Genomic DNA, 12,706 nt, shown 5'->3' on the forward strand with positions numbered 1-12,706 from the left:
GAAGCCAGGAAGGTACCAAGTACATCCATAACCTTCAGGGCCTTTTTGCACTTCCTTTTGGTAGAACAGCCAAGCCAGCTCACATCGCAAAAGTTAAAATGAAGTTCCGCTTTCTGGGAAAACTAATGGCCAAGGCAATCATGGATTTTAGACTGGTGAGAATGAAGTGGAAAATGTGATTCTGAAGGGTTAAACGAAAATTCTAGTTCTGAATGTGTTGGGGAAAAAATAGCATTAAGAGTAGCTCAGACATGGTGTTTTGGTGTGCACCAGAACTATGCATTAGTAAATAGTATTCTAGACCTAGTCAAGCGATAAAATAGCAAAAAATATAGTTTTGGAAGGCAGTTCAATACTAAACAAAGTTTTGACTTCTAGGTGGACCTTCCTCTTGGACTTCCTTTTTATAAATGGATGTTACGACAGGAAACTTCCTTGACATCACATGACTTGTTCAGTATTGATCCAGTAGTAGCCAAATCAATATATCACCTTGAAGATATTGTAAGACAAAAGAAAAGACTTGAACAGGACAAAACACAGGTGGGAAAGTAACCCTAAGAATGGAAGAGTGCATCTTCAGACGTGTTTGGATTTTATGAAGTAGCATAATTGAGAGTGTATGGTAGTGCTTAATACTGATGGTAATAGTGATAATGACTTCATTCTAATTAATGTAGTAGTTTTAATGTTATTAAATCATTGGCTCGTAATTATAACAGAGTCTTTTTGTAATGTAGACTCTAACATTAGAAATTTATTATGGGATTCTTCTGTGTGATTAAACACAGGCTAGAAATGGCTAAAACTGCCACTTGTTTGTCTAAGGTAACTTCTCTTTTTGGTTCACTTTGAAAAGGTTAACCAACTTTAATAGAGGAAAAAAAATCTATCCTTGATTTTTGAACATTCAGAAGGCTTTTTTTTTTTATTAGTTGGATTAGTAAAATTTTCAGGTTTTCTTAGGAGTGTCTCTTATGGGTTTTTTCCTCCCCCACTGAAAGCTGCATGCAGAACTGGTGTAAACTGGCTTCTTATGTGAGCATACACGTTCTTTTATAGATACAGAAGAGTCTTAATTTTTCAAGGCTATCCACTCTTAGCTAAAAATAGTACCGTTCACTGTTGCAGAGTAACAATAAAGGTCTTCGGCATGCATGCTCTTTCTAGCGTCCAATGTTAATAGATGGTAGGTGGTAATAACCTAATTTATACTCTTAATACATCTGCTTTGTTACTAGTGAAGTTATTGCAAGCTTGTGGGCCTTTGTTCCTCTTCACCTCACTGTCTCACTCTCTGTCCTTCATCACCGCTTTTAATTTTCCAACAAGACTTTGAAAAACCTGAAACCTGGTGGATGAAAGCTGAAAAATGTCAGTATGCATGCCAAATATGAATGTCATTAACTATTCTAAGGAAAAAACATAGCATAAGAACCGTAGCATATTACAGATCTCCTCCTCTTGTGATAGTATTTTCTAAATAACTAATATGCCAGAAGTTAAAGTAATTCCAAAATTGCTAGAAAAGAGTGTACTGATATGATCTTTCAAGTTTATCCATTAAGATAGTTTATTTGGTTTGTCTTGGTTTACTGTTCTATGTGAAAAATATAAAAGGAAAGCAAGGAGTACTGTAACAGTATTAATAGTAATACTCTTATAGAAATGTTTACTTAGTTAAAACTGCTTTAGAAGTTATAACTTTTGGATAACTTAATGTGAATAAATTGTTCTCACTGGTTTTCACTTCCAATTTTTTAGACCAAAGAAAGTCTACAGTATGCGTTGAAGGCTCTGACTATGAATGGCTGCTCAGTGGATGATCTGGGGCTGGACTTCACACTTCCTGGGTTTCCTAATATAGAACTGAAAAAAGGGGGAAAAGATACACCAGTCACCATCCACAATTTAGAGGAGTATCTCAGAGTACGTAAAAGCAAAGCTGGGACTAAAACTTTCTTTATTCTTCTTCACCTTACTCCCAAGTAGTTTGTTTCCATAGATATTAGGAAGAAATTCTTTACTGTGAGGGTGGTGAGACACTGGAACAGGTTGCCCAGAGAAGTTGTGGGTGCCCCCTCCCTGGCAGTATTCAAGGCCAGGTTGGATGAAGCTTTGAGCAACCTGGTCTGGTGGAAGGTGTCCCTGCCTGTGGCAGGGGGGTTAGAACTAGGTGATCTTTAAGGTCCCTTCCAACCCAGACCATTCTGTGGTATTTCAGTTTATTCTCATGACCTCTACACAGCAATATTTTCCTACTGACTGCTTCTATTCTGTACTAGTTTATTACTACAGAAAAAACTGAATCCTAGTCAGCACACCTTACTTGAAATTTTATAGTACAAAAAAGTCTGGTTTATACATAATGAAGCTGCAGAAGTATGTTTTTTGGATAAAAAATGTTGTAGTAAGTGGAGTAATTTGAGCTGTGGACTTTCAGAATCTTTTTAACATGTTCCGACATTTGAGTATGATAATGAATTTTGTTTACAACAGTGATTTAGCACCTATACTTCAGTGGGCTTTGAACTGCTATAATGATAGAGAAATTTTTTTGAGTCAGACGTAAGAAAACATCAGCTCAGTTGTGAGTCAAAACCCAAAAAAACCCACAAAAACAAACACACCAACCCCCAAATCATACGAAAAGTAGGAAAGGAACAGAGAATGAAACAGTGGCATAAGAAGTTGACAGTACACCTGCATATTAATTTATTCAACCCCATGCAGCACTACAGGCTTGGGGAAGAGTGGCTGGAAAGCTGCCTGGTGGAAAAGGACCTGGGAATGTTGATCTATAGCCAGCTGAATATGAGCCAGCAGTGTTCCCAGGTGGCCAAGAAGACCAACAGCATCCTGGCTTGTATCAGAAATAGTGTGGCCAGCAGGACTAGGGAAGTGATCGTCCCCCTGTACTCAACATTGGTGAGGCCGCACCTCGAATACTGTGGTCAGTTTTGGGCCCCTCACTACCAGAAAGACATTGAGGTGATGGACCGCATCTAAAGAAGGGCAGCCAAGCTGGTCAAGGGTCTAGAGCACAAGTCTTACGAGGAGCAGCTGAGGGAACTGGGGTTGTTTAGTCTGGAGAAAAGGAGGCTGAGGGGAGACCTTATTGCTCTCTGCAGCGATCTGAAAGGATGCTGTAGCGAGGAGGGTGTTAGTATCTTCTTCCAGGTTAACAAGCGGTAGGATGAGAGGAAACGGCCTCAAGTTGCACCAGAGGAGGTTTAGATTGGATATCAGGAAAAATTTCTTCACCAAAAGGGTTGTCAAGCATTGGAACAGGCTGCCCAGGGAAGTGGTGGAGTCACCATCCCTGGACATATTTAAAAGACATGTAGATGTGGTGCTTAGGGACATGGTTTAGTGGTGGACTTGGCAGTGCTGGGTTAATGGTTGGACTTGATGATCTTAAAGGTCCTTTCCAACCAAAATGATTCTATGATTTGTATGTCAGAAGGGACATAAAACCTAAAAAAACAAAAGGGTGATACTGCTGAACAAAGGTAGGAAACTGTTTCTGTATAAGAAAGTGTTAAAGGGAATAGGTTAAAAACAGCCTGGAAAAGAGATGAGGAAAGGAAGGAAGAATGAATATTGTCACATGAAGTCATGAGTGGGGTGGAGGTAAGAATGATTGATTGCATCATGAAAAAGCCATTATTCCAGTTCCTAAATAATGCATTTCCTGACAGGTTAGTCTGCTGCCAGTTTCACTCTGAGGACTGTTAAGATTTTCAAGCGCTGATAAGAAACATATCTGATGTTTTGGTAGAAGCAGAAGAAATTATTCAATAAGGGGCATATAACCTCCTGAATATCAACTGAGAGCTTTGCTAAGTTATTCCATAATCCTTACAACTGAATACTGAGCAGTTGCTGTTCATCTTCCAGATTCGAGCTGTTGTGTACATATCCAGTTCTCATATCTTTATTTGTTGACAGCAAATTCTGCTAGTCAAGAATCACTTAAAAAATTAAACATATTTGGATATAAAGCTGTTTGCAGACTTACAGATGGGCAATGCCAACAACCATAGTTTGTTAGAAACAGCAATTGCAGTCTGTTTACTGAGGAAAGCTGAGCAAGGTTGCTTTCAAGGCTGATTTTCATACAGTTTGCAGTCAGGTTTTTTTTATTCTGGGTAACATGTTTCAGGTATCTGATATGCTGAGAAAGGCTTACAGACATCTTGGGTATCCTGTAGTTGTCCTATTGCAGGCCTTGGGCATTGTAAAGGACAAGCAGATCACTACAAAAAAACTTGCTTTCTGCTTCTTTCTAAACACCTTTGCGAACTGTTTTCGTTAAAGGACACCTGGGCAGTTTTTGTATCCTTCTCATTATATTCTGACCTTATAGAGGAGACTTTAAACTAGATCCCAGTGATTAGCATTACAGACTTGATGTCAAGGAAATGGAAAAGATTTCAGAGAGAAAATTAGTCTCCTCTGTATCACAAGTATGATGAATTGCAATTTAGAAGCAGTATACTTAATTTATCAGCTAGCCTGTACAGCCCCCTGTGGGTCAGCTGCCCTGCTCTTTAAAATGTCATTTTCATTAAAATCTTCTGTGTGTATTACCATTAAAAGTAGTTTATAAAGCTACAGTATCCTACTGTTATTCTTCATGCCCCTCCTGCAGTCATGTCATTCCACCCTCCACCTCCCTTTTTTTTCCCCAAGGATGGTTCCCACAGGAGCTACCTTTATCGGAAAGTAGAACTATTTCAGCTACCAGTATAGTGAAAGACGTTATTCTCTTTTTTCTTTTTTTTTCCCTCTTCTCCCCTGTACTGTAAAGAGGCCAACTTGCTTGTTCTGAATTTGTGGACAAAAAGTTTCTAGAGTGCAGTTTTTTGCCTAACAATTTGATCTCCTCTTTGAATCCACAAGAATACAGTGCAGCTTAATTTTGCCACAGTAATCACAATTCTAAGTCAGCAGCTCTGCTGCTAGAATAGCCATAGAATATTCTATGTATATAGAGCACAATAAAACAGCCTTCAGTGCCACTGGCACTTACCAGCTTGCTCTTCGGTATTACAACCTGACGTGTGAAAGCTGGGGTATGTATCTTACCTGAAATTCAATGCCTGGCTCTTTTGCAGGAAAGCTTATAAACAGATGCTAATACGCTTTCACATCTGAGAGCTTTCTGGGACAAGTCACTCTTCAATTACTGGGGCAGGGTTAAATACTTGCTTCAGGAGACCAGCAGTATCAATGAGGATTTTAATCATATTCAGATGAATCCTTAGATGTCTTTCAAAGCTTTTCTCAGCATTCCTGGTCAGAGCTTTTAACATATTTAAAAACTAGTAGCTGTGTGTTGACAACGCATCTTTTACAACCAGCCTTCAATTCCTGCTAGAGTTGAGGGTAGCCAAGGCAAGTGTAATCATCAGTAGGACTAACTGACAAAATAAACTGAACTTGGCATGTAATCTGCCATGTCTAATATATTTTTTTAATTCAGTGGAGAAATACTGGCTGCAGGAGATTTAAAAGAAATTTGGTCTTATTCCCGCCCCCCCAGTGATAATTGTTTCATTATGTGCTGTGCACTTTAGAAGGTGAATGTAATCCTAAGAGGGTAACTGCAGATACAAAACCAAAACAAATACACACAAAAAACCTGGACTACTGTCTTGCTGTCTTTTGCCTTATGATTATTACCAAATCCTAGTAACATGAAGTTATTTCTTTTTTTTTTTTTTTTTTTTTTTTGCCTGTGTATTCTTACAATGTTAAGCTACTTAATATAACAAAGTCTAAAGTTACTTTTTGTAACTGTATATTAGAAAAGGGATGCATATGTTCCTGTGGGGGAAGCCGATGTAATACTGCCCATGATGCCCTAAGGATTTCTGTTTCAGTTGCTGAATTTTAAATGGATACCAGAGTACAGAGACAACATCTAGGTTAGGCTTCTGAAAATACCAAATAAATGCTTAGATTTGTTTTAAAATATTGTGTTTAAATAGGACCAGTTTAAGCAGCTATTCTGAATTCCATGTATTAACCTTGTTTTATCAAAAATAAAGGTAAATAAGTTGAGTTGCATGCTTAGGTTATTCTAAGGATTAGAGTGCGCTGTCAGCAAGTTCGCTGATGACACAAAACTGGGAGGAGTGGCTGAGATGCCGGAAGGCTGCGCAGCCATTCAGAGAGACCTGGGCAGGCTGGAGAGTTGAAATTTAATGAAATATAACAAGGGCAAGTGTAGAGTCCTGCATCTGGGCAAGAACAACCCCATGTATCAGTACAAGTTGGGGACAGAGCTGTTGGATACCAGCGTAGGGGAAAGGGACCTGGGGGTCCTAGTGGACAACAGGATGACCATGAGCCAGCAGTGTGCCCTTGTGGCCAAGAAGGCCAATGGCATCCTGGGGTGTATTAGAAGGGGTGTGGTCAGCAGGTCGAGAAAGGTTCTCCTCCCCCTCTACTCTGCCCTGGTGAGGCCGCATCTGGAGTATTGTGTCCAGTTCTGGGCCCCTCAGTTCAAGAAGGACAGGGAACTGCTAGAGAGAGTCCAGCACAGAGCCACGAAGATGATTAAGGGAGTGGAACATCTCCCTTATGAGGAGAGGCTGAGGGAGCTGGGTCTCTTTAGCTTAGAGAAGACTGAGGGGTGACCTCATTCATGTTTATAAATATGTAAAGGGCAAGTGTCAAGAGGATGGAGCCAGGCTCTTCTCAGTGACATCCCTTGACAGGACAAGGGGCAATGGGTGCAAGCTGGAGCACAGGAGGTTCCACTTAAATTTGAGGAAAAACTTCTTTACTGTAAGGGTGACTGAACACTGGAACAGGCTGCCCAGAGAGGTTGTGGAGTCTCCTTCTCTGGAGACATTCAAAACCCGCCTGGACGCGTTCCTGTGTGATATGGTCTAGGTAATCCTGCTCCGGCAGGGGGATTGGACTAGATGATCTTTCGAGGTCCCTTCCAATCCCTAACATTCTGTGATTCTGTGAAATATGGGGTTGTTTGAACTCCAAATGACTTTTGCTAATTTGCAATGACAGACCACATGAGAAAACTGTAAAGAAAAAACCCAACAAATTCTGTGTCTGTTGCGTTGCAGCAGCACTGCACTTGCACATGTGCAGCAGTATGAGCTTATGAATTAAGGCAGAATGAGGCAATGCTGTAGAGCAGCTCCATGAATCGAAGTTCAAAACTCTGCCACAACTACAGTGAGCATATGACTATGCTTCTGTAGGGTTTTTTTCTGCAGCTGTAGTCTTTTGTACAGTAGTCATCATTCCACATTTCCTTTGTTCAAATGACTTTTTTTTTTTTCTTCTTCTTTTTTTCTCCTCTGCAGTTGGTTATATTCTGGGCACTAAATGAAGGTGTTGCCAGACAATTTGACTCATTCAGAGATGGATTTGAATCAGTCTTCCCCCTCAGTCATCTTCAGTACTTCTATCCTGAGGAGGTTGGTAAACCTGTTTTTACTGATGCTTTTATAACCTTATATCCATATGTACGGAGAGTCTGAACTTAGGTATGCACTGGATACAGTGCAGTGGTGACAATCTGATTACGTTACATATCTGATGCATATTAGTAAAACTTGGTGTCCTTTAAATTGCATACTTAGATTTCTGTGTTAAGTGGTCATTTATTTGATGCTTTCGTTACGAACAGCTCCATTTTCTTTAAACTTGAGTGTATCCAGCTTTTCTGAGAAAAGTGTTTAAAGTTTTATATGCAGGCTCTCTGTATTGGTATGGATACTTTAATTCCTTGTATTGCAGTACCTCATAATAGCTATAGATGTGGATGCTACCTGGATGTTCTATAAACAAAAAGTAGTCAGGGCTTTAACAAAGCTTTAGACAGTAGAAGGAGATTCAGATGAAGGGGTAAAGAAGAGTTGGTCTTGCCTTGTTCTCACCACCCACCATATCACTTTCCTTGTGAAATTCTTGCACTCTTAAGTAGACTGAATTGAGACACACTTACAGTTGTCTGGACTAGAAGAGAGATTGTTTTATTACTCTGCCTTTAGGGAGTCTGTTTGAAGACTGTACTTCAAAGGGTTTGTTTACCTTCATAAACTTACACTTTTGACTTCCTGAAGAAATGTTAAGCATGCTCTGAAGCAATGTGTTTGCCAGGCCTTTGTGTTACTGTTTTGTTCTTGGTGCTTTGCAATGTAAGAATATCTTAAAGCTGAGATCTGTAACTGCTCATAGTGATTCTTCTTCATGCCTGTCTGTTGGTACTACTTTCAGAGAGTGCTGCCACGTTTGTTTTTTTTTTTTTTTTTTTGTGCAACAAAGTTAAGGCGAGTAAAAATGCCAGAATATTCTAGTTTCTCCAGTGTTTTACTCAAACTTCTGCCTTTTCTAGTACATGTGATGCTGTTCTTCTGTCTTGTCATTGTTCGGCATGGTTTGGTGCTTGCTTCTGCTTGGAAATTTTAAAGCACAGACGCTAATCTATTGCTAATCTACTAATATGGTTGATCAAAATTAAGCCATAGGAGTAGTGTGAGACATAAGATAACCTTTCCTTAACAGGATATATGTGTATGATCTCATGTTCTGTTGCTGATAGCTGTCCAGCCATTTGAACCTTTTTACAAACCATTCCTAAACTATTATAAAGAACTTGTACGGTTCTTTTGTTCATGAACAGAACAGCTAGGTGTGTCAAACCTCTGGTTTTATTGAGATTGGGGCTTTATGACTCCTTGTGTATCCTAGAAGGATGTCTGTAGAAGCTTTTAATGTTTTGGCTGTAGCCTGTCATCTCTGCTTGCCCAAGTGCATAGAAAGAGTAGGCAAAACAAAACTGCTATCTGACAGATCCATCTCTGTCTGATGATTGATTTTTTTTCTTTTTTCTTTCAGAGAAGAGCTCAGAGTTCTAAATAGCAGATGTAAACACTCTATTTTTCCCATTCCCCCAGATTTCTTTAAAAATTGTGAGATTTCCAAAAAGGCAAAGCATTTTTGGTTCCACAGTGTAAATTGCTGATTAGGACTGTATTTGTTCTAAGAGATATACATTCAGCATCTTATGTGATAGTGGATTGTATGCAAAGGCAGATTCAGCAAATAAGGCTGTCACTGGGATGAAGCTGTTGCATTCAAAGAATTTGAGAGGATTGCTTGGGATGATGGAGGTTGTTTTGCAGCAAGCCATTCCACAAAGTAGAATGCTGTAATAGTAGTCAGAACGGACAGCACTCGTTCTACCACGAGTTCTAAAGGGGAAAATTTCCTTCCTTGTTTTTTAATTTTATAGTTGGAGCAGCTCTTGTGCGGCAGTAAAACGGACACTTGGGATGCAAAGACTTTAATGGAATGTTGCAGGCCAGATCACGGTTATACACATGACAGGTAATATGATGTTCGTCTTGCTAAAAAAGAAATAAATATTATCACTAGAAAATATGTATTTAATCTTGATATACTGTTATTCAAGCTAAAAGAATTATATGGAATTTACTTGAAAATATTCATACTGCGCTGAATATTAATCTGATGTAATTATTTTAACTATAAACAAAATATAATAGCTTGCTTTTTTCCTTCCTTAGTCGAGCAGTGAAGTATCTCTTTGAAATTCTCAGTAGCTTTGATAGTGAGCAGCAAAGACTGTTTCTTCAGTTTGTGACAGGTAGCCCCAGACTGCCTGTAGGAGGTAGGTGTTGTTTCTTACATATTGCTATATATGAAATCAGTATTATTAATGCATTTCAGAATATGTGGATTACTTCAGTATAGGAAAAAACTATTTATCTGTGTATTTTAGAGGTTCATACTTGTTTGACATTTCTAGTTTCAAAAATGGCTGGGTAGACTTCAGGTAGAATTCTCAAACTTTGTGTTAATCTCATGACATTTCATTCAATTGACTCTCTCCAGGTTTAATTTACATTACCAGATAACCTACTGGAGGGGAAAAAATAGTTCAAAATTTAAACAAAACTGAAAACCCTTAATACTGTATTCGTTGGCTAGAGGTGCATTAAGATATGACAACAACAAAATGATGCATTGCTACCTGGAAACAATAATATCTTTTTCTAGAAAGGAGACAATACTAGCATGGTGATAAACTTTAATTTCCTCCCCTTTTGAATTTCAGAATTTAGATGAGAGGCAGTGAGGAAAACTGAGGAATTAGCTGTCTTTGCTAGGGACCATTACAGAATACACATTATACTGTATTCTCAGATGAACGCTTTGCAAGTAAAAACAGAATTTATGCATCTCTTCCACTACTTATGTTTTCTGGGGTTTGTTTTTTTGGTTGTGTGGTTTGTTTTTTTTTTTCCTAGTTAAAGATTTGACATTGTAAGAAAGAGCTGATTCTTTTTAAAAAAAATTTTTTAGAGCTCTTTTGGGGAGAGATGGTGCAGGTAGGATTGAGGTTTAGGAGTACAAAAACCTTAGCTGGAGTTAAAAAAAAAAAAGGTACAACAGTCATAGATGATTTCTGAGTATCTTAGAAAATGTGTATAAAACTAGCAAACTCTTAAAAATATTGTGACTGGAATAGGTTTTTTTACCTATACAGAACACAGAATTAAAAGTAGACACGTCTATCTTTTTTTTTTTTAAAATTCATCTTGGAAAACTAATCTACAGAAAGGATTTTAGGTATTTTTTTAGCTTGCTACATGGCCTTATAAAGCCATATTCTAGAATTCTAAACCTGGAGATTTAGTCGTCAGTTACGAGATGCGTGCATCACTGTGAGGTGTCTACAGTGTTAACTGTGGGTTTTCAAGAGGAACAGCCTTATTCTGAATGTCTTTTCTCATTAATAGGCTTTCGAAGTTTGAATCCTCCGTTGACAATTGTACGCAAGACGTTTGAGTCGACAGAGAATCCAGATGACTTCTTGCCCTCAGTAATGACTTGTGTGAACTATCTCAAATTGCCGGACTATTCAACTATTGAGATAATGCGTGAAAAACTCTTGATAGCTGCAAGAGAAGGGCAGCAGTCATTCCATCTTTCCTGATCACAATAAAAAAATGCAATGTCTGCCTGTTACAGCAAAACAGAAACTCATGATTCTTTTCTAAGTATATCACCTGAGTCAAGGAAACGTGTTACGCCTTCTTGTTGTAGAAAAACGGCTTGCAGATTATAAGCAAAGACACTTGGTTGATATTCATTAAAGGCCCCTATGGACTTAAAGTGATCAGGCCCTAAAAGTTGTTGTGACAAGGTTTCTTTAGCAAGTTCTTGTTTAAATTATCATTTATTTGATGAGTGAAGTTTTTAACTTGCTTTGCTGTGTGAAATTTAAAAAGGGATGTTTTTCCAGGCTGGAACAATAAATGTCGCTGTGCAGTTTAATACTGGGCTGTGTGTATCCATCTAGCTAAGTCTGAAGTTTTTCCTCCAAAGACAACTTTTGTACATAAGTACAGAAATTAATATACACCATGTATTTGACAAATCTAGTTTAGTTAGACTAGTTCTGTGTACCCTCACCTGCCTCTTATTTTACCCATCCTCATGTATTGTCTGATGTGCAATTCACTTGGTTCTTTTTGTGTGCAACATTCAACAATTGTTATGTTTTGGTTAGCGTGGGCATTTAACTGCTCCATGCCTCTTTCTCTGATTAAGATAATTTAAATTTTACTGAAATCAAATATATATTGTCAATATAACTCAGCCTTTGTAACTAGGTAGAACCTTTCTTATAGCATAGTTTTACTGTAGTGGTAGGTTATAATGGCGACAGCCTTTACCAACTGACGCTCTAGAGCTGTTTACACAGTGATTCAGGCAGCGAAAGCCTCTTACTAGAGGCTAGGAAGAATTATTTCTTTCATGTAGTTAGAGTCCAACAGCTTGGGCTGGCCAGTGTGTATTGTGGTATGGCCAGAGCATTTCGAATTCATATAAAGTTTTTTAAAAGGCAAATGAATTGTTTCATTCCCTGTTTGAGTAAACAGTTTTCTTGTTCTTGATCTAAGTTCCTGGTTACTTTTGTAGTTTTTTCTTCTTTTCTCCGCCCCCCTCCCCCCTCCAGCGCTAGCTTGGAACAAACAGTTCAGCCTTTGTCTTTTGACACAGATAAAGCACCTGTAAGCAATGCTCTGTCCAACTGTTTTATGTGCTGATTTCTCAAATCTGCAATAATTTACTTCATCAGGTTAATGTTTTTACCTGAATATAAATAAAAAAAGTTTGCTTCACCTTTTTGTTCATAGTTTTGTACTGTATGCATAAAGTTCAATTGTGTAAATTACTGTAATGCAAGTAAATCGTCCTAAAATCTACTTGGCTAACAGCCTGCAACTTGTGGATGATTTACTACTAAAACAAGACCTTTTATGACCTCCAACTTAGAGGGAAATTTTTTCTTTCTATGGGTTCAAAAAATGGGCAATTACAAATATTCCTGAGATGTAGCTGCTATATAGTTCATCTCTATGAAAATGTGATAGTTGCTTCTATTCAACTTTGAGAAATCAAAATTCATTTCAGTGCTTAGAAATTGTTAAATTCTGGCTAATCAGGCTAGTATTTCCCCTAAACTAACAAGTTTTCTTTTATCTAGCTGAAGAACTTGTACTTCCAGGATATGTATTTCAGTACATGTAATGGACATTCTTCCAGTGAACATTCACAGAACTACCTGTGGTTGCTCATACCAGTGCCACTGAAATGTAATGCAAATCTGTCATGAGCATGAGTAGAATGTGAA

At 38.3% G+C, this 12,706-nt stretch overlaps 1 protein-coding gene across 8 annotated transcripts in view; it reads left to right on the top strand.

Annotated features, from left to right (window-relative positions):
- The window catches only part of TRIP12 (thyroid hormone receptor interactor 12), an 81,913-nt gene extending 69,719 nt beyond the window's left edge, over positions 1 to 12,194 (top strand). For all 8 annotated transcript variants that reach the window (XM_068406840.1, XM_068406844.1, XM_068406846.1 and 5 more), the window contains 7 exons: positions 1 to 155; positions 379 to 543; positions 1,765 to 1,929; positions 7,341 to 7,454; positions 9,275 to 9,369; positions 9,570 to 9,673; positions 10,806 to 12,194. In XM_068406840.1, coding sequence (XP_068262941.1) covers positions 1 to 155; positions 379 to 543; positions 1,765 to 1,929; positions 7,341 to 7,454; positions 9,275 to 9,369; positions 9,570 to 9,673; positions 10,806 to 11,002 — 995 coding nt within the window. In that variant the 3' untranslated portion in view covers positions 11,003 to 12,194. The remainder of the gene's footprint in view (positions 156 to 378; positions 544 to 1,764; positions 1,930 to 7,340; positions 7,455 to 9,274; positions 9,370 to 9,569; positions 9,674 to 10,805) is intronic.
- The last annotated feature ends 512 nt before the right edge of the window (positions 12,195 to 12,706 follow it).

Source organism: Nyctibius grandis, chromosome 8 (genome assembly GCF_013368605.1).
Source record: "Nyctibius grandis isolate bNycGra1 chromosome 8, bNycGra1.pri, whole genome shotgun sequence".
Taxonomy (NCBI): domain Eukaryota; kingdom Metazoa; phylum Chordata; class Aves; order Nyctibiiformes; family Nyctibiidae; genus Nyctibius; species Nyctibius grandis.